This window comes from Dysidea avara, chromosome 4, assembly GCF_963678975.1.
Source record: "Dysidea avara chromosome 4, odDysAvar1.4, whole genome shotgun sequence".
Taxonomy (NCBI): domain Eukaryota; kingdom Metazoa; phylum Porifera; class Demospongiae; order Dictyoceratida; family Dysideidae; genus Dysidea; species Dysidea avara.
The window spans coordinates 38,626,516-38,649,652 of record NC_089275.1 but is presented as its reverse complement, the minus strand read 5'-3'; the positions used below and the strand labels follow the sequence as shown (position 1 = coordinate 38,649,652).

Below are 23,137 nucleotides of genomic sequence, written 5' to 3'. Positions count from 1 at the left end.
GACATAATAGTAATAGACCATAATGGATACCCTTCAGTATGTTGATGTACATTGTACCAGTAGGGCAGTAGAGCATATAAATAAGATCATGAGGTTATCCTATTGCTAGGGTATTTAAGACCAGTAGAGACTGTGGATAACCTCTAGTTGTAGTATAGTTTTGTACCTGCTGTGTGAGAAATGTTCAACAAGTATACTGTGTTGATTTGCTTTTTTATCTGTTGTTGGCCAGCAGAAAGTGCTGTCATCTATTCACGTATGTATTCATATATTTAGTGAGCTATGCAAATAATTATATGTATAATTATGTTAATCGTGTTGTTACTGTACAATATAAAATAGTTTATTACTGCATGCTTGTTGTACTATAGTTACTGTATTATGTGCAAGGTTCTTATAGTCAGTTAAGTACATAGTTATATAATTTTATTTCTTTACGAACTCGTGGCTTTTGTAAAGAAAATACTGTAACAATCTAATCAAAAACAGCCAAGTTGTAAAAAAAGGTACGGCCCCTAAAATGCCATGATGAAAAAAGATGTGAAATCCAAAGGGGCAACCAAGAAATGGCTGTGATGGTAGGTTAATGGGAAAACGCCATGGTGAAAATAGAAGTGAAATCCAAGGTGGCAGCCAAAAAATGACTGTGATGGTAGGTTAATGGTAAAAAACTTAATAATGACAATTCAGGTGAATTTGCGTTGCCTCCTCCAAGTTTCACTAGGATTCGGCAACAAATTCACTTGAATTGTCATTATTAAAATTTTTACCATCACAACCATTTCTTGGCCGCCACCTTGGGTTTCACTTCTTTTTTCACCATGGCCTTTTCCCATTAACCTACCATCACAGCCATTTCTTGGCTACCCCCTTGGATTTTACATCTTTTTTCACTATGGCCTTTTTAGGGGTTGCACCTTTTTTTACAACTTGGCTGTTTTTGCTTAGATATCACTTCTTTTTGTATTTGTATACCCCAAAGCCAGCCATAGGCCAGCTTTGGGGCTTATTAAACCTATCCTTTTTCTTTACCACAGGAAGAATAAAAGGACAAAGCAAGTTTTTAATACTTCAACTATTTTTGATTTTGTTAGTGATTATATATACAAATTATATACATATATTTATTACATGTCTATCATTCCCTACTGGATAACTTGTTAGCAGTTGATCTCTCTACTAAGGAACTTAAAATGTAGCTGAACTCTCTACACGGTGATTTGTTTGTAGTTGAACTCTCTATGTACAGGGTGATCTGAACTCTCTACAGGGTGATTTGTTATTAGCTGAACTCTCTACAGGGTGATTTGTTTGAAGCTGATCTCTCTACAGGGTGATTTGTTATTAGCTGAACTCAAGGTGATTTGTTTGTAGCTGAACTCTATACGGAGTGATGAGTTTGTAGCTGAAGTCTCTACAGGGTACTTTGTTTGTAGTTGAACTCTCCACAGGGTGATTTGTTTGTAGCTGAACTCTGTACAGGGTGATTTGTTTGTAGCTGATCTCTCTAAAGGGTGATTTGTTTGTAGTTGAACTCTCTACAGGGTGATTTGTTTGTAGCTGAACTCTCTACTGGGTGATTTGTTTGTAGCTGATCTCTCTACAGGGTGATTTGTTTGTAGCTGAACTCTGTACAAGGTGATTTGTTTGTAGTTGAACTCTCTACAGGGTGATTTGTTTGTAGCTGAACCCTCTACAGGGTGATTTGTTTGTAGCTGAACTCTGTACAGGGTGATTTGTTTGTAACTGAACTCTCTACAGGGTGATTTGTTTGCAGCTGATCTCTCTACAGGGTGATTTGTTTGTAGCTGAACTCTCTACAGGGTAATTTGTTTGTAGTTGAACTCTCCACAGGGTGATTTGTTTGTAGTTGAACTCTCTACAGGGTGATTTGTTTGTAGCTGAACTCTCTACTGGGTGATTTGTTTGTAACTGATCTCTCTACAGGGTGATTTGTTTGTAGCTGAACTCTGTACAAGGTGATTTGTTTGTAGTTGAACTCTCTACAGGGTGATTTGTTTGTAGCTGAACTCTCTACAGGGTGATTCGTTTGTAGCTGAACTCTGTACAGGGTGATTTGTTTGTAACTGAACTCTCTACAGGGTGATTTGTTTGCAGCTGATCTCTCTACAGGGTGATTTGTTTGTAGCTGAACTATCTACAGGGTAATTTGTTTGTAGTTGAACTCTCTACAGGGTGATTTGTTTGTAGCTGATCTCTCTACAGGGTGATTTGTTTGTAGCTGAACTCTCTACAGGGTGATTTATTGTAGCTGAACTCTCTACAGGGTGATTTATTGTAACTGAACTCTCTACAGGATGGTTTCTTTGTAACTGAACTCTCTACAAGGTGACTTGTTTCTAGCTGATCTCTCTACAAGGTGACTTCTTCTACTACAGGGTGACTTTTATCAGCTGGACTATCTACAGGATTACCTGTTTGTAGCTGAAATCTCTACAGGGTGATTTGTTTGTAGCTGAATTCTCTACAGGGTGACTTGTTTCTAGCTGATCTCTCTATAGGGTAACTTGTTTGGAGCTGAACTCTCTACAGAGTGGGTTCTTTGTAGCTGAACTCTCTACAAGGTGACTTCTTCTAGCTGATCTTTCTATAGGGTGACCTGATCTCTCTGCAGGATGACTTTTATCTAGCTGAACTCTCTACAGGGTGATTTGTTGTAGCTGAACTATCTACAGGGTGAATTATTTGTGGCTGAACTCTCTACAGGGTGATTTGTTTGCAGCGGAACTCTCTGCAGGGTGATTTGTTTGTAGCTGAACTCTTCATTGTAGCTGAACTCTCTACAAGGTGACTTGCTTTTAGCTGATCTCTCTAGATGGTGACTTCTTCTAGCTGAACTCTCTACAGGGTGATTTTTTTTTGTAGCTGAACTCTCTACAGGGTGACTTACTTCTAGCTGAACTGTCTAGAAGATTAACTGTTTGCAGCTGAACTCCCTACAGAATAACTTGCAATGTAACAAAATTCTATAATGGAGTAAGTCATAAACTAGCTGAATGCTCTATTAGGGTGACTGTTCTATTAGAGTATCTCTATCTCGCATTTGCTACACGGAGTTGGCTTTCGAATCATAACTCAGTAGTTTGTATTTCGATTCTTCTGTACTACTGCATGGGCTTTCGAGGATGAGTATTCCAGCTACATACCGATTTTCAGCTCACGTCTCTAAGCGGTTTTCCTGGTAGCTAGACCTGAAAATTATTGGTATTTTATTCACGAATCTCGATCGCGCAATTGTTACACACCTTCGGTTTCGTATCATATCTCCATGATCTTTACTTCGATTGCTTTCAAACCACCAAAAAGCACTCCTACAATGGTTGATCTATCCGCAAATCGATTTTCAATTCATTCCATGAAGCGGTTTACCCTGTAGGCGTGACAACAAATCAATCTTGTTCAGGGGCGGATCTAGGATTTATAAAAGGGGGGGGCTAACTCAAGGTACTAATCTCTTGGGTAGAGGTAGCGAAGCACAGTTCCCAGTATGCGAAGCATGCTGGAACTGGGGGGTCTGGGGGCATGCCCCCCCAGGAAAATTTTGAAAATAGATGCTAAAGCACTGCAATTTGGAGACATTTCCACATAAAATTCATAATATTTTCTGCCTGTAGATATTTTATATACTGCCTTTAGATTATAGGTATGGCTCTCTGAAGCATTTTGCTAATGGAAAAGTTTGGGTAGGTACAGACAACCAAGCACATGATGCACCCCTCTCACAATTGCACAACACTGAATAGATGCATGTTAGAATAATAATGTTGAAAGTGGAAAATTTTGAAATTTGAACAATACAAGATTGAATCTGAGAGCATTTTCAATGGAAATTGTGAACCTGAATTAAGTATTGTCATACACAAGTAGATGAATGAAGCCCTTTAAACAGACCAATTCATTTCATTGTATGTATAGGTGCAGGAAGATTTGGAAAAATTCCATAACAGAACCAACTTCATGTTTCCAGTGAATGTTCTATTAGAGTAGTTAGCTGAATGCTCTATTAGAGTATCTCGATCTTGTAAACCTCCAATGCTGATTCGAGTCCTTGACTCCTTGTTGCATAAATTTTAGCATAAATCCAATGATAATACCTTGGAAAGACGTTTATAAGGTGGTTTTATGGGTATTTGTATTATTAGTGATCATATAATTATGCTAAGACAAAATTTCATTATAATACTCAGCATATTGATCAAGTAAAGCCTAAATATGAAGGGGGGGCTTCAGCCCCCAAAGCCCCCCCCCCCCCCCCCCCCCCCTGGATCCGCCCCTGTTGTTTTACGCGAATAATAGGTCATAAATCCTGAACCATTCATCGGATTTGCACCAATTTTGATACTAGGATTCGCTCCCTTCATGTGTGCCAAATTTCAAGGTGATCGGAATATGCGTTTGTGTTTTATAGCAATTTTGCAATGTGTGCGAAAAGACGAAGAATCGAAACTTTGGCAGCTCGTATCTCGTAAATGGCAAGAGCGATTTCCTTCAAATTTGGATATGGGCTCCCCTAGCTGGTGGGCAACTCTGCAGCAAATTTGGTTCCAATCGGATAAGGGATCACCGAGATACAAAGGTGTGAAAATGACGTTTTCTTTCTTTCTGTCAATATACCCACGGTGCGCCAGCTTCTTGGGCCGCACGACACATTATCGTATGTCTTGATCAATAACCCACGGTGTGGCGCGCCGGCTTCTTTTGATAACCTTTATATTTGCAACGTACATACATAATACGGTTATAGTCATTGCAGATAGTCTGGTGTTTAAGACTATGATAAGACTGTAAAGCTTCCTAATACAATGCACACCAACGTTGAAACCGGGACACTACTGCTGACCCGGATGACCCACTGACCCGGATAGCAATCCGGGTCAGACCCGGATTTGACCCGGATTTGACCCGGATGAGACCCGGATTGACCCGGATTAATTAAAGCCGAGACTAGTCTCGCGGCGCCCGACCCTAAAAAGAGGGTCTGGTGAAACTGTGTACAAAAAGTTTGAGCTCTGGAATGTTTATTGGATGACGTTCACGTGTTACGTAAGTACACTGTTTACGTCACAACATCCATTCAACCAGATCCGCTTACAGCATCACCAAACCAATAGCGCTACTTTATTTATTCATTAAAACGAACCAAACAGAATTGTATGGCTGTTTTCTCAATGAGTTTAAGCAGCAGAGTCACCGGATGTAATTAACCGTAAACCGCGAATCTTTTGAAATGTACACATTACATAATCAACCTTACATATCACATAGACTATACTAATATCCAACAAGTTGAACACGCTAAATACCTCGGAGTCACCATAGACCAAAAACTGAACTGGCATGAACACATCAACAACGTTGTCAAGAAGGGAAATTCTGTGCTTGGTTTTTTGCGACGTAACTTAACAAACTGTCCAATCGCTGTAAAATCATCATGCTATCAAACTTATCTACGACCAGTTTTAGAGTATGCATCAGTGGTATGGTCTCCACATTACCAGACAGACATCGACAGACTAGAGATGGTGCAAAGACGATCAGCAAGATTTGCTTTAAATAAGAAAGACAGATATGCTAGTGTGACTAAAATGATGGAATCTTTGGGATGGCCTAGTTTGCAAAGCAGAAGAACAAATGCAAAACTGATAATGTTTTACAAAATAATTAACGATATTGTTGATGTTGATATTGATGACAATATACTAGTACCAGTAACATGTCACTATACACGTGGTCACCTCATGCAGCCGTACACAAGAGTGGACACATACAAATATTCATATATGCCATCATCAATTAAACTTTGGAATACTTTGCCAGGAGATGTTATCAATCAAAACTCAGTGGAAAATTTTCAAGCCAACTTGCACACACACACATGCACACACTTGTAATTAACTGACAACAAATAATGTTAATATACATTCACACACAATCATATAATTGTAATTCAGATATGTACGATTATACTCCACTTATGGAGGTATGTACATTAAATCTATATTATTATTATCAATTTGAAATGGAGCGATCTGATTGGAGCTTCCAACATTCCGGCAGCGCCAAACTTTTTGTACACAATTTCACCAGACCCTCTTTTAGGGTCGGGCGCCTCGAGACTAAGCCGAGACGTGTTTCGGCTAGTCTCGAGCGAGCGGACGAGTCTACATTTTGAGCGTTCGATTTGTGTTGAGTAAATATTGCAACTTCAGCCTAGCTGTAGGTTGAAGACCAAAAATAATAAAAATAAAAAAATAAAAAAAGGTCTTCACCTACTGACAATAGCTACCCCTCACCATAGATACCCTCAATTTCGTGCTACATACTACACTTACTAACAAATGAGCGTGGCTGAGCGTATGTTGGTATTGCGATAAGTGGGCGTGACTCACGAAAGAGCTACGCGATAGCGTTTATAAGTTTCCACGTCGTCAAACGAACAATTTCGTTTCTCACGTGATCCAATCCGGGTCAGACCCGGATAAATTGTAAACCGGGTCAGACCCGGATAAAATATGACCCGGATGACCCGACCCGGTTTCAACGCTGATGCACACTCTGTTACTTGAAACTGTTTACTACATTGTAGCTAGCTTATCAATTACACAGTATGTCAACAGTTTTCCGTGTATGCAATATTTGTGAATATTGTGATAATAACCTGAACACTTTTGTTGTTCATTATCACATTATTTTTGTTGCAAAATACTCTAATTGAACATTCATTTTAATTGAGATAACCAATTTAGTAAAGGATTGAATAACCAATGAAAGGCTCCATGCAACTCATAATGTATTAAATATTTTGTGTAAATGATCTCATTTGTAGAGTGTACATATGCATAGAACGTATAATGTTTATGTAATTATTTGATTGACTTTTGTCCTTTTCAGCACTTGTCTATGAGCCACTAATGGTACAATTGTCAGCCAATGAGTATATTGCTCAGGAGTCTAGTGGTGAAGTGTGTTTGAGAATAGTGGCTAATAGCTCTAACAATGAACCATTCTCTGTCTTCATTATGCCAATAGTTAAAGAACCAAAATCTGCAGCAGGTGAGTTAATATAGCAAATCTATACTTATACATTCTACAAATTTCTGTATCTGTATAGATAGAGATTTCAACTCATCAGTGTGTGCAGTCAAGTTCAGTGTGGGACAAGACAATGCTGTGGTTTGTATACCGATCTATGATGATAGTCTTATTGAAGGAAATGAGACCTTCAGCGTCCTTCTTAGTGTTCCCAATAACACTGCACTGATACCAGGCCAACATGTGATAGCAAGAATAATCATCTTAGGTTAGTCGATTGTGTATATATTCAATACAATGGAATTGTAAGCCCTGGAAAGTGATAATAATTTTGTGTGTGAATGAAAAGAAAATACACATAATTGAATTATGCAAAAATGGTACCTCCTTCAGTAGTTCACTACCTGTACATGTATATTACCCCAGCTTACGCCTAATCACTCATGTACATATGCTTCTCATTTAACTAGCATTTTAAGTCATTGCTTGCATACAAAACTTTCTACAAATTACTAATTCTTTAACCAGTAATTGTTTGCCTTGTTAGTCTTTGCATTTTTCAATACATTCTCCAACTAAACAGTTTACTGCTGGTCACTGTCTTTTTGTGCATGTATGCATATTCATTCTTGTAGATGATGTATCTGATGTTAAGAGAATTGTGAAGTCTACACTGGGTAAAAGACCAGAATCTGTTGCTGAAAAAGTCAAGAGGTGTGGCTGCAAAAAAAATCCTAAGCCTGAGAAACCTACTTCTACTCCAGCAGTTATGACATCTACCTCAACTGTTATTACACCCACCCCTGTCACTATGATACCTTCAACTGCTGATATAACACCTACTCCTGTCACTATGGTACCCAACCTTGTCACCACTACTCTTATACCTGCCACCATGACACCTGTTCCTGCCACCACAGCAGTCACACCATCACGTTAGTAATTTTCTAATAGTCTACTGTATGCTGTAATCTGTAATGAATTAAAATTACCTACTTCTTCTATTCTTTTAGCCACTTCATCTCCAGTAGTCTGCATAGGTTTTGATACTGTTAGTATCAGTGTTAACGAAAGTGATGAATTTGTTTCATTCAGTCTGATAATAAATGGCAGCAGTTTTGACAACATCACTGTATTCATCACTGTCATGATGCAAGACCAACCAGGACCATCTACACAATGTACGTATGCTCTTACTAGATGTACATATACAATATGCAAAAGTGTGCAATGTAAATTGATAGATAAACATTAAATCTTTTGTTGTCATCAAACCATGAGCTGTACCTCACTGTGTGTTTCATTGTCATTTCAGCACCAGCTATTCGTGTATCCAGTTTGATGATTAATATACCAGCATTGTTTGATGGAATAATCCCCATTAGGATTGAACTCTTGGATGATAGTATAGTGGAGCCATTGGAATTCTATGAACTAATGTTGGGACTAGCTGACAACATTGACAGCAGTGTGAAATTGGGCAACACAAACATGACATATATTGTTGTTGCAGATGATGACAGTAAGAAAATTTATTGTGTATAATTTATAACATCACACCAAATCCTTTTTTAAAATGATGTCATCAGAAAACAACTCATATTTGCTGTAGGTATAACTGTGGCATTCAATTCCAGTACATATTCAGGAGCTGAAGCAGATGGTATAATACCAGTGACAGCGGTAGCCACAGGGACAGCATCAATACCATACACTGTCATAATAACACCATCAGAGTCTGACCCACAATCTGCTATGGAAGTAGTAGATTTCTCCAATGAAACTATAGAAGTGACATTCAATCCTGGAGAGACTGAGAAAACTGTAAATGTAGTTATCAACCCAGATTGTCTAAGAGAAGGATCAGAGTTCTTCAACCTATCTTTGTCACTGTCATCTGACACATCGTCAAATTCTGCAGTTTCCTTAGGTGATCCCAGTGAGGCAGTTGCTGAGATTGAAGACACTGATAGTAAGTGTGTTTGTTTGTTTAGCATAACGTACATACATACTTTCATATCGTTGCAGTAATATATGTGAACTTCAGCCAAACCTTGTACTCAGCTGAGGAAGAAGATAAAATGATGATTCTTACATTGGAAGCTGACAGAGTTTCCATTTGGCCTTTTTCTGTTGAAGTAACTCCTATGGAAATTGATGGCCCTGGTATGCTAATTGGTACTATCAGTAAATACAACAATACTAACAGTACAACTGTACTAACAGTAAAACAGTATAATTATACTATATTTTAGCCTTTTAGGTAACCAGTTACGTATGTATCCATTGAGAGTTACGTCAGTATATGAATGTATACACACAAACTCTGCATAGTTGTATAAAGTTATATACTGTATATTAATACCTGTACCCCAAATAAATGTACGTAGGTATTGTAGTTAATAGTCCTAGTCTAAATGTACATATAGTTTAGAAACAATATCATTTGATTTTTTTACAGCTGCTGCCATTGGTGGTGGAGTTGACTTTGCCTCAGACCCACTTATTGCAGTATTCACTCCTGGTGCTTCACAAGTGAATGTTTCAATAAACATTACAAAGGATAACATATTTGAACAAAATGAAATGTTGAAATTCACCTTGAATGTCCCTGATGAATTCAGCAATGTCAATGGAAGGCTGTTGGTTAAGACAGGTGACAATGACATGGCAGATGGAGAAATAATTAATTCTGGAGGTACGCAATTGATGATACCATAATTCAAACATTTATTATGCTTTGCTCTTTTCATTTCTGTAGTTTTGGTCAATTTTACTGCTAGTAGTTATGATGTAGAAGTCAATGAAACTAATGCCATTGTACGAGTACAAGCATTTGGAGAATTTCGTAATCCTTTTCTTGTAAATGTATCAACTTCTGCTGCAGAACTATCCGAACGAAGTACGTACATATACAGATTTTAACTGTATGTAACATTTGTATACGATGTACATACAGTATAGTAATATGGTAACTGTTTCATTGATACATGTTGTACTTTTATTTCTGTACAGCTGAAGCATTTTTCACTGAGGGAATAATGGAAGTGTTGTTTCCAGTTACTATTAATACTGCTCTAGTTCCCATAAGAGTGTTTCCTGAAGAACTACGAAGTGGACAGCCTGGAATATTCAATGTCACTTTACAAGTAACGAGTGGCTCATCCAATGTTTGTGTGATTATTGGATCACCAAGTCAAGCTGTGGTCACCATCCCTTCACCATTTGCAAAATAACTCAAGATGAGTTGTTGAAATATACCATCAATACATTTCATTATGCATGCTTGTATTTATTTTTCCTTGACTGTCTATTTTAATTATATACAATGTATTTTATTTAGTACATCATTTTTAATACCAATTTCATTTACCACTGTGGTAGTTGATTGTGTGGATTACATGTAAGACACAGATGTACACCTGCATACACAAATATCATTTATATACTCTACCAGTACTGCCTATTTACATGTATATTGACTTCACATTTACATCAGTATTTGAACTAGCTATAGTAGCCCAAAAGACTGAAAACAATGGACCACTGGTTCCAATACTATCTCAATATTAAATGTGTTTGCATAGTATATAGACCTGTGGTCCAACTTTGTCTTATATTAGTCTAGGCAATATTTTAGACTATGCACTAGTTTCAATACTCGCGTAAAGATGGAGTTAGTGTAGGCAGTATTAGCATATGATTTTTCCTATGGTAAGGCAAACATGATCAGCCATCACACTCAAACAGTAATACTGTACTATGCTGCATACATCAAAAGAAGCATGATATTACATGCTGTTTACCACCATTTGTACATAATGACAGTAGAAGCTGACCAAACTAGATAATCACAGTTCTTTTTTGGGGCATAATGAAGGCAGACTGAATTGCATCTGAAAAACTCTGTTTGTTTTGATATCTATATATATATTCTGTAATTACAAAATTTGTCAATTGTCATCAATTCAGGTGGCTCACACAATACAAAAGAAACCTTAGAGGCTATTAAGTGAGTGATCACATGGTTAACACAGAATCACTGTTAATACAGCTCAACCATAGGGTCTCTACTGTACACTATATTGCTAGCAGAACCCAACAATGCAAACTACACTCAGAAGCAATCTCTGATACAATTCTTTTTCTTCTAGTAATAGAGGTTTAGTGTTTACAGTAGGTTCTGACTACACATAGCTTGTGGGATAGCACTTGCTTACAATATTCCTGGCTGGTAGAGTTAGATGTGTCAACACTTCCCAATTTGGTAGACATATTTGGTGGGTATTGGTTATTGTTTATGGACATGTAAATCCATGACTACATCAATGGGTGCATTGGGTGGTGCCCATGGGTTATGCATGATGGGACACCGTGCATGCATGGCTGTAAGCTACATTCACCAACATACATATACAGTTCTGCACAATGATTCTACTAAGTATCTATAGCTAGGCCTATGCTGTGTAGATAAAGAAATGGATTATACATAGCAATCACATCTACACTGTATCTGAGCTAGCTATATTGTTACCCATATGGGCACATTTAACACATTAAATATTTAGTTTCTATATGTGACCGAATTTTGGAAAATCACCCATATGGATGCATTTGACACCTAATATATTTAAATGCAAATCTATACTTGTTGATGGATTTAAGCTATTCTCAATACCTTAAATTACAAGAAAAATCTTGAAATATTTTCAAACCTGCTGTTATTAGAAACCCACTAAACATGAAAATTCTAATTATTGCACATGCACCCACATGGGTGATTTTCCAAAATTTAGGTACAAATAGAGAATTTATTGTTGAATTTTTACCTAACTATGAGTAGAATAAACCTGGTTCACTAAAATAATAAAGTACTATTTTCTTCTATAGTATTAACAGCAACATGTATGCCAGATACAAAAATTCCAATTGTTTTATGTGCAATCATATGGGTTCATTATCAATGTAGGAGAAACACCCCCATCAAACAAATGGGTATAACTGCCTGCTTTTGTGTGTGTGTACGTGCATGCGTGTGTGCATTTGTGCAAAGTGTATGTTTCAATCTATCAGCTCAGCAGAGAACAGACCCTAATAGCTAAGTTAAACCCTGAGAAAATTTATGTATCTCTGAGAATGATTTAGTTGCTACTACATACCGTATAGTACTCTTTGCATAATATCAATTTATAAGTACGTATAACTATACGGTAAGTGCTTAACATTCTCAGGTGTTAAAGTACACCAATGTGGTTACTTGCCTATACCATTTTCAAATTTCACTTTTATGGTAACCAGTTAATTGCAATTCTTCCCTATGAGTATATACTACAGATGAAGCACTTCATTGAAATACAACCATAGTGGCATCAATTGACTATTTGTGTTATAGTTAAGGTAAGTATCAGTCACCAAGTGCAGTAGTCTGTGCAAGCCATGCTAGAAGCATCAATAGTATAGTACGTGGCTTTGGTGCAAGAAACTAAAGATAATATTTAAAGCTATGACCACCATAATACAAAAAGTTTTTAGATAATAATGGTTTGAGTATATAACAGAATATGGGGCACACATCAGAAACAAATCATGTATAATATACTTTCAACATGTTTTACATCGTTTCTTTCCTTTACGCTTTGAGGATTATATAATGCTCCTTAAGATCAAATTAAAAGTACTAGCTTGAGGCTACATATAATATGAAAATACTCAGCACATGGTCATGAGTTTTCCAATAATTTCACCTATGTACACCTGTATACAAATTGGCACACTCAAATACAGTAGCTCTACATGTTGAGGCCAGTATATGGCATGTACATATGTCATAAGTGTGTACCATTTGATTAATTTGTGGTTCAGAGTTGTGTGACATGTCATAAGTCTTCCTGACATATGAGCTGATTGGTTTCCATAATAACAAGCAATATGATACATCATTCATTTCATGGATATGTAAGTTTGGTCAGAATTATGTCACAGCATTTGTGTGCTTAATACATGCAGAAAATGCTTCATTAACACTGGACCGGTACATATCTATTTGCCACTTTTGTTTGAATGTACTGTATTTTTGCATGTACAGTATTTTTGCATATACAGTACAATAACCTCTATGCTATAATAATAGGATCTAAGTGCTTGAATAAGCCATATAGTAAGGAATTCTTGCACACTGACAACACACATGTACACTTAATACAAACTCTGCAAGTTATCTGGAGAGTAAGTCATGATCAGTAAAGTTTCCACCTAACACTTCTGACAAGTATTCATTACTCTAAGAGTACATTATACTGTTAAGGGAGCACCACATATTTCTAAAAAGTAACGAATGCATTCCTTTGGAGTAGTGTATAATAGCCCTGCAGATAAACTCCAAAACATACAGTATTTTGCAACAGCAGCAAGATTAAATTCTTGATCTCCATAATACCAATGGCCTCTCATACAGCCTGTGTAATGGTCTATCATTAACTGCTATTTGATAGGCCTGTTTGTACCAGAAGCTATACAAATACTTTGTTCCACTAATATGTTAGTAATAGACCTTATTCCAATAATGGATACTCCATGTTCACCTCATCTGTGTGTTTATATCTACATTAACCAAGAGCAGTGAAGCATGCAATGTGGTTGTGAAGTACTGTCTTTGATCAGGTATTTAAAACCAGTGTAGCTTGTAGATGAACTTTAGTTGATAAGAGCAGCTTTGTGCAAGCAACGTCAGAAATGCTCAACAAGTACATTGTGTTCACTTGCCTTCTTATCTGTTGTTGGCTAGCAGAGAGTTCTGCATCATACTCAAGTACGTACGGAATTGTGCAAATGCTTGTATATTGGACTAGGTGCATGGGTATTCTGCGGTCATGTATGTATACAATAATATTATATATAAATGTAAGTATATAAATATATATATATATATAATATAATTAATATGAATTTGGTATAATGGTACACATAGACAATACACACATTATTATTTTATTATTATATTGTTTAATTAGCAGAGCCAGCCTGGGGCTAAAGTGCTAATGTACATTAAAATTAAAAGTGATTGTATAATAATTGTTTGAAGCTGTCAATAGTTTGTTGGTTGATGATGTCTTGTGGTAGTCCATTCCATTCTGGTATTGTTCTTGGAGAAAATGAGTACTTATAGTTGTCTATTGATGTATGATAGTGTAGGAATTTTTGTTCATGATTAGATCTTGTAATGGTGACAGGTGATAATGTTGGTAAGTAGCTGTTAGGTATTTCAGTTAGGTTGTGGATAATCTTGTATAACAGAGTTAGTCTTGCACATTTTCTCCTTAATTGGAGTGGTGGCCATTCTAATGATGTTAGTACATTGTAATGCTGTTATACATATGAATGATTTCATGTATAGATGATGATGCTGTTTATGTCAGTTTTGAAAGTTCACATTATCATGTCAATGAATCTGATGGTTCACTGGAAATTGGTCTGGTAGCATCTCCTAAACCAAGCTTTACCTTCACCATTGCACTTAAAGTAATTTTCAATTCCCACAAAAACAATGGATCATTTGGTAAGAATGTACATATAGGTCTATATACACTCTGACTTCAAATAATTAGACTGCATGGAGAATACTGCACATACATATAGTAACTGTGTTTGATTATGTTTGCAGTAAATCATATAACATACAGGATGCTTCTGAAATAACCGAACAGTTATGATGTGTTCTCTACCATTTTTAGCCTCCGAGGAAGATGTAGATACATCAACTGTCACAATAAAGTTCAGGAGATCTAAGCAAAAAGCAGCTGGCACCATTAAGATATTCAGTGATGATGTAGTTGAAGGAGTTGAATTATTTGCAGTAAAAATGATTCTACCATCACATGAAATTCGCAAAGGATGGCTTAAGTATGGACGTCCCAGGCACATCCTTGTGTATATCAGAGACAGTAAGTGTAGTGTCTTTGATTTCATACATAAGTTATGTAAGGCATGTTGTGGGTGACCAGATTTTTTAAACTCTACATTGAGACTAAGTGAAGGTATCGCACCACATGAATCTTACTGAGTTTCCCCAATGTATTTAATTTTATTCAAACTCTTTAATGTTGTGCTATTTATTTCAAATGATTTACTGTTTATACTGCATATACTGTATGCTACATATATAAGGCTGTGCACATAGTCATATACTTAGCCAAAATTCAATTACAAGTCCTCACAGTTTGTTTAACTGTGCATGTTAAATCTGTGATTAGTCATTAGTGTAAATCTGTGAAATCTAGACTATTCTTAGTGTTCTAATATAACATCTGTCCTGCTAATTATGCATTTGTATCAGAGTGTGATGTGATTTTACCAGATTGAAAATTTCTTTCACAGCAACTTCTCCTCCCCCACTAATGGTCCAACTATCAACCAGTGATTATGTTGTTATGGAATCTAGTAATGAAGTGTGTTTAAAAGTTGAGACTAATAGCACTACCACTGAGCCATTTTCTGTCTTTATTATGCCAATGATTAAGGAGCCAACATCAGCAACAGGTACGTAAGCTAAATATACATAGTATATATATGTGTACACAGATTATTAGCTAAATCTTAGTAGCTAAAGCTGCTTTGACCCAAAGGTAACTAATGTGTTACATGCTGCTTACATATGTAATTCTTAATACAGGTAACAATTCTGTATTGTTACTCAACAGCCACTACATAAGTATGTGTTCATTTAAACTATTACCTGTTTACAGGTGGTGATTTTAACTCGTCAGTCAGTGAGGTCAAGTTCAGTGAGAGACAATCCAGTGCTTCAGTTTGTATACCGATCTATGATGATAGTCTTAAAGAAGGGAACGAGACCTTTGGTGTTCTTCTTAGTGTGCCTGATGACACTACAATGATTCCTGGCCAACATGTAATGGCTAGTGTAACCATCATAGGTAAGTTCAGTGCCAATCATTCAGACAATAGTTCTATTGTGGTGAAATATCAACTATCAGTACACTTGGAAAGTAAAGCTGGTGGATTTTAAACACTCAATATGACCATATTTTGAAAATTATGCATACACAATGTATTTTAATCATGAGTTTCAGTAGTAGATTTAAAAGGAGCAGCAAGACTACACATAGCTACAAAGAAACTTCATGATACTATATTAAAAACAGCCAAATATACTCTAATAGAACAATCAGAACAACACATGCAAAACAGGTCTTAAGAAGGACAAGAAAGGCAGTAATATAACTGCTGAAGTTTCAACTTAAAGAATACTTCAAAACTAAGATCATAATGTTAAGTAGTCCGGGGGAATGGATATCAATTACATTTGAATTGGAAACTACTGATTAATTAATAACACATTAGGTCCCAAAGCCCCTATCCATAACTCAATGGTAATGAGTTCCAATTTGCCACTTACCTGAACTTTTAAAATCCTTCTCCTTTTGCCTGATGAAATTCTACAGCTACAGGCAAAGAATTTTCTGCTTCAAACTTATAATATCATGCAGTAGTGTCATCAAAGCCATGCCTTCTCTTTGTGTGCAATGCTGCTGTTTGGTGTAATTATACATAGTGCCCAGTTATGCATCAATCTAATTCAATAATAATTTTTTTTCACTTGACATGTTATTGTGTTTTGCAGATGATGCAAGTGACAGTAGAAGTGTTGCTACTCTGACCACTAGACCAGTTACTAAGGAACCTATTGCTGATAAAATCAAGAGATGTGGTTGCAAACCTTTTCCAAAGTCAAGTATGTAATTGACATCATTATGTGTAGTATCTTGTGATTAATTGGTGGTTGTGTTGTTTGCCATAAGAAATGAACTACTATCGGTTTCCACAGTAACAAGTAATAAGATACATTTGTCAATTTCATGGACATGTTAGTTTGGTCAGAATAATGTTACAGTGTTTGTTTATCACTACATGTACCTGGTCTATATGGAGTGTTTACTGTAGGTAGTGCTCTTACATCAACTACACTGTATATGATTTTCTGTAATGATATAGTGAGAGATTCAGCCTGTTAAAGTTGCAATTGCTTCCCAAATTGAAAAAAAGACAAACCTTTATGATTGTGGCATATTATTTGTGAACTAGTCTGGAAAAAATGGTCTTGGCGCCTATTTAAAAGAATTGAGAAGTGCTTATTCAGTATGTCATAGCTTGCCAATGATTGAAGCTACGTCAGTACCAAAGTTTCACATGATTTCCACCAATTTCTTCAAGAGCATCCACTCTACAAGTAGCTAATACTATGTTACCTATAGTTTTAACTCGATGATAGGCGTAGGGATGAATTAGGCCAAGTTATGGTCTATTCAGGTCTCAAAACTGGCTAAAACTAATATAAGGACATTTACAGCACATGTCTTTATTCAACTCCACAGAGCTGCACAGCCACATACAGCCATCCACAGGCTGGCCAGAGCTCCATTAGGGCCCCAGACCACTTGTACAAATCGCCACTGTGCTTGGGAATAGCCTGCAAAAGCAGACCACTCACGATCAAGTCTAGCTGATTTTGATTATGAAATTTGATAGTTTGTTCATGTAGCATTGTGTTCTTGGTGAAAAATCTAATTTGCTGTCATGGACATTTCCCAGACCCAGCCACATTTGATGATCACACTGATCATGACTTGTTTGATCATGTATTACAATTTTAGCAGTGCAAAATGGGCTTATTTCTGTAAATAAGAAACTGCTCATATGGTTACTTAATCAGGTCTAGTACGGTCTGTACTATTGCAATGAAAATTTAACATACTCTAATTGGGTTATAAGTATGTATCAAGAATTGATTTGTACATTTACTGTTTGACTGATATTGTAGCAACTCCACTGGTGGTACAGCTATCAACTGGTGATTATGTTGTTGAAGAGTCTAGTGGTGAAGTATGTTTGGAAGTTGTGGCTAACAGTACTACCAGTGAACCATTCTCAGTTTATGTTATGCCAATAGCTAAATATCCGATATCTGCAACAAGTAAGCCAAACTGTAACTCTATTAAGTGCTTGCAATCTAAAATTGTTAGACTGCATTATGTAACTGGATTTGTGAAAAATGTCCTCCACACACATCAGAGTCTATGAACTTGGGATACCATATCATTGTGTTCAAAAAACATAACGTGATGAATTTTCTCAATTCATAAGTTATGTTGGTGACCACTACTACTAACCAAATTTGAAGTCAGTAGTATTATCCTATCTCAAGTTATATAGGTAGTAAATATCGGATGTGTGTGGAAGACATGTTTAACTTACAATCCGGTCGCATATAATGATCAAACTGCTATATTCATTTTTGTGTACAGGTGATGATTTCAGCTCTTTAGTGAGTGTGGCCAAGTTCAGTGTGGGACAATCCAATACTTCAGTTTGTATACCAATCCGTGATGATTGTCTGAAGGAAGGAAACGAGACCTTTAGTGTTCTTCTAAATGTTCCAAACAACACTGCTCTGATTCCAGGTCAACTTGTGATGGCTACTATAACCATCTTAGGTTGGTTGACTATACGAATACATGCATGCATACACCGTAATCTCTTTGCAGTAGATAGTTGCACATCTCTAAAGCTATGTGTGAAATTACCTTCAAACAGAACATTATGATTTTTAAGTGGCTACTACATCCAGATACTCTAATACAGCAATCACTTTGCCATTCAATCACTTTTGCCATTCAGCTAATTAGGAATCCAAATGAAATAACATACAACTCCTGTTATCAGTGTTCTGCTTGTACATCTTGTTATTTAATATCAGCTATGCAAATCAAAATACATTTCCTGAGAAGTGTGTGCACTATGTTTAGCAGTATAATGACATGTCTGTATAACCATCCCTATAGATGATGCAAATGATACGAAGAGTTATTACAAGTCTTGTCCAGCTACTAAAGAATCTATTGCTGACAAAATCAAAAGATGTGGCTGCAAGCCTTTACCCAAGCCTACACCTACTCCATCACCTACCCAGGCTACTATGACATCCACTCTTTTTGATATGCCATCTACTTCTGTCACTGTGACGCCCAGCCCTGCTGTTACCACTGTGATCCCAGATGCTACTTCAGTCACACCTTTACGTAAGTCAAGTTTCAAACATAATACATGTATATACATGCTCTGATAATTATTTGGTTGTTTTTATTTTTAGCCACCACATCTCCAGCAGTATGCATAGGATTCGGCAGAGTTAGTACCACTGTTAATGAAAGTGATGAGTTTGTGACCATCAATTTGATAAAAGATGGCAGCAATGCTGAAAACATCACTGTGTTTATCACCGTCATGATGCAAGATCAACCCGGACCATCTTCACCATGTATGCATAATACATTATGACACCAATAGCACCAATTGCATACATTATAACAAGTATGCACAACTTGAAATAGCTATATAGCTAGCAGTCAATTATGAAATTAAATTCTGTGAATACTTTAATTGCTGCATCAGGCCCTTACAATGTTTTACTTCATCATTTCCTCAGCACCAGCAATTATTGTAACCAGTCTGATGATTGATATACCAGCACTTGTTGATGGGATAATCCCAATTAGGATTGAACTCTTGGATGACAGCACAGTTGAGCAATTGGAATTCTATGAGTTAGTATTGGAGCTGGGTGATACTGATGGCACTAGTGTGAAATTGGGTGAAATAAACACAACATACATTATTGTTGCAGATGACGACAGTAAGTAGCTGTGCACTGTGCTAATCCTCATTGTAAAATATAACAATTTTGTTTTCCTATAGAATCTGAAACAATGATAACTGTGGCATTCAATTCCAGTACATATTCAGGAACAGAAGCAGATGGTATAATACCAGTGACAGTGGTAGCCACAGGGACAGCATCAATACCATACACTGTCATAATAACACCATTAGAGTCTGACCCACGATCTGCTACAGCAATAGTAGACTTCTCCAGTAACATTATAGATGTGACTTTCAATCCTGGAGAGACTGAGAAAACTGTAAATGTAGTTATCAACCCAGATTGTCTAAGAGAAGGATCAGAGTTCTTCAACTTATCTTTGTCATTATCTTCTGCTGCATTAATCCTTGGAGTTGGCTTAGGTGATCCCAGTGAGGCAGTTGCTGAGATTGAAGACATTGATGGTAAGTATATTATGCATTAGTGATGCACTGATAAGAGACATTGCCGATTATCCGATTAGCTGATATTGAAATTCATATAATAGCTGATACCGATAACCAATCTGATGTTTATTTTTACCAAAATTTCAAACGCATTTTGTAAAATTGCCAGTTTTAAATTATATTTTTGTCTTAATTTTATGAAAACAATAGCATCAGGGTCAGTAAATTAATTGGCTAAATAGTCCACCAACAATTACTGATACTGATAATGCTGAAATTTGGCCGATAAACCAATTTCCAATTATTTACTTATTAATCAGTGCAATCACTATTATGCATAATAATAAATAATATGTAATACTGTAATATCCCTACAGAAATCCATGTGAACTTCAGTCAAGTCCTGTACTCAGCTGAGGAGGCAGATGGAATGTTGACAGTTACATTAGAAGCAGATGGATTTTCAATATGGCCATTCACTGCTGACGTGACCCCTATGGAAGTTGGAGGCTCAGGTATTGTAATCTGAGTACACTAATATTGTTGCTACTATATTATACCAATAACCAGCTTGGTTGCAAAAGAACACATCTTTGCAAGTAAAAATACTTAACCCCTGACTATATATGTACATTAGGATAATACAGCTTCTTGGACAGCTTAAACCTCAATTCATATTATTAATTATGTAATTGTGGCTAGGTTACCATTGTGAATCTTGAACGATAGTATTTTAAATTTACACAGAAAAGTTTGAAATAAGATGCAAAAAGCATACAGTATAATAAAAGTACCCTTTTCAGTATAGTGGTAACAACATACTAATGTACAGATGAGAGTTCACAAACTTAGTCAGTACAGTGCCATTTCTTTTATAGCTGGTGCCATTGGCGGTGGAGTTGATTTTGCCTCAGACCCGCTCACTGCCGTATTCACTCCTGGTGCTTCACAAGCAACTGTCTCAATGGCTATCACAAGAGATGACATATTTGAGCAAACTGAAATGTTGAAGTTCACCTTGACTGTTCCTGATAAGTTCAGTGATATCAATGGAATGTTATTTATAAAGATAGATGATATTGACATGGCTGATGGAGAAATAATCAATTCTGTAGGCATATAGTTTTTTACAGTTGGTAAAGTATTATTCAAGTACTATGTTTCATCTGTTGAAGTTGTTCTTGTTTTTGTTTCTTTAACAATTACCTAGAAGTAGATATTACACTACAGTATTTCTGTATACTAACCTTTTGTGTTGCATTTTGTCTAACGTCTGTACCAATTGAATAACAGAAGGCATCAAATTAATGTATTAAGTACGTACAGTAGAGAAAGAATTAAGATTAACAGAACTGTATATCATAATTTAAAATTTGTAGGATACGTCTTTTGAGTAATTATTGTACTATTGTTAATTTGTCTGAGCTATCCAGACCATTGAATAGTTTGCCATTACATCATGTAGATGTGGATTTTATTTTACTGCACTAATATTGTTTGGTAGTATAATTGCACATACATCATACACCTAAATGCATACTCAGAGAATAATAGAAACCGTATGTACTACAGTATATATAGGACTGTTATGAGAACTTGTACTAGAGGAAGCAGCATGCACATGGGTTAATTCACCATGTGCCAAAAGTCCACTTCCAAAATCCACTCCTATATAGTTTACAATCAAAGTGACAAACTGCAGTTATGTAAGGGTCAATTGCACTGATTACATGGAGGTGAGATACTTCTGAAAGACTCAAATTCTCCCATAGCTTCTCAAACTTGTAGGCTAGTGAAGTTGGAAGTAGCTACCAATCATAGCCTTGTACATACCCAATATGCCTTATTCCATTAACAAGAATCTCTATAGTCATGGTTATAAACAAAACATCAGGATTTCCATAGCATAATATACAAACTTCCTAGGATAGTTACACAGTGACCTTTCCCCATTATAAATACTCTTGATGAAATTGAAAGGAAATATAATGAAATCAAAGCAATATGGCTCAAGTAGCCAAAAGGTGGCGAACTCAGTCCAATAATCTGGGGATGGTCACATTGCTGATTTGAATGTTGTACAGCTTGTGAAGGATATTGGGCAAGGAACAGAAGGCAGGGGTTATGGCCATCTACTATAAGGGACAATACTTGCTACAGATGGTCAAAGACTCCTATATTATTATTATTATTCTTATTGGTTAAATAAAACACATTAAAGCATACACACAATGAAACAACAGTAAATATGACAATTAAACAAAAAGGAATATATCTGTCACAACTGTCAATAAGATGTCTCATCAATAGCCGCTCCATCTGCCAAACTTAGTGATCTCCATTTCGTTCGTGATCCACGCACACATAATAAGGCTGCTCGAATAATTGCAAATGATAATCGTGCCTTCACATATCCCATCACAACACTATAATTCTTTTCCCATTTAACTGATAGAGAGTCTGCAAGCCTGCGCAAAAAATAATCAGCCTCTGAGCCAAATAAACCATCTACAGAAAAGCACAGAGGTATGAAACTGGCACGACGCGCCAGCTAAGCAGCACCATACTTCCTCCTTTTCTCAACTTCAGCAGTACGAAGGACAGCCTGAGGTGAACGAGATTGATATGAAGGAGCATCTGTGTCAACAACCCAAACATCAAACAAAGCATCAACTTGAGACTGCCAAACACCACTAATTCTTACATCAACAATCAGGGTCTCAGAAGATGGATCATCCATCTTTTCTTCGCAAACCACAGGCTCCTTTTGAACCTGTCCCCAAGCCAATGAAGCTAGATTACAAATTGCATCACACACCTCATTATGTCTCTGACAAACCAAGCCACCTACACGACAATCTAAGGCATGTTCCACACTAAAAAGAGAGCCACAACCGTCACAAACTGGTGGTAAATTTAACAATGGCTTTCTATAACGCAAAGCAAGTGCATCCCTAAATTCCTG

General features: G+C 36.6%; 2 protein-coding genes across 2 annotated transcripts; both read left to right on the top strand.

Annotated features, from left to right (window-relative positions):
• Window positions 1-132: 132 nt before the first annotated feature.
• On the top strand, window positions 133-10,568 carry LOC136253468 (FRAS1-related extracellular matrix protein 2-like). Its single transcript, XM_066046147.1, has 11 exons — window positions 133-256; window positions 6,913-7,074; window positions 7,133-7,321; window positions 7,689-7,988; window positions 8,067-8,234; window positions 8,369-8,575; window positions 8,666-9,025; window positions 9,082-9,219; window positions 9,515-9,751; window positions 9,815-9,955; window positions 10,069-10,568. Exons 1-11 carry the CDS (start codon window positions 181-183, stop codon window positions 10,287-10,289), a joined length of 2,199 nt encoding a protein of 732 aa, XP_065902219.1. The 5' UTR covers window positions 133-180; the 3' UTR covers window positions 10,290-10,568.
• A 3,217-nt stretch (window positions 10,569-13,785) lies between these two features.
• On the top strand, window positions 13,786-21,459 carry LOC136254165 (FRAS1-related extracellular matrix protein 2-like). Its single transcript, XM_066046842.1, has 14 exons — window positions 13,786-13,861; window positions 14,447-14,608; window positions 14,784-14,993; window positions 15,427-15,588; window positions 15,795-15,983; window positions 16,691-16,801; window positions 17,888-18,040; window positions 18,372-18,560; window positions 18,909-19,145; window positions 19,217-19,384; window positions 19,553-19,759; window positions 19,822-20,190; window positions 20,550-20,687; window positions 21,051-21,459. Exons 1-14 carry the CDS (start codon window positions 13,786-13,788, stop codon window positions 21,293-21,295), a joined length of 2,616 nt encoding a protein of 871 aa, XP_065902914.1. The 3' UTR covers window positions 21,296-21,459.
• The last annotated feature ends 1,678 nt before the right edge of the window (window positions 21,460-23,137 follow it).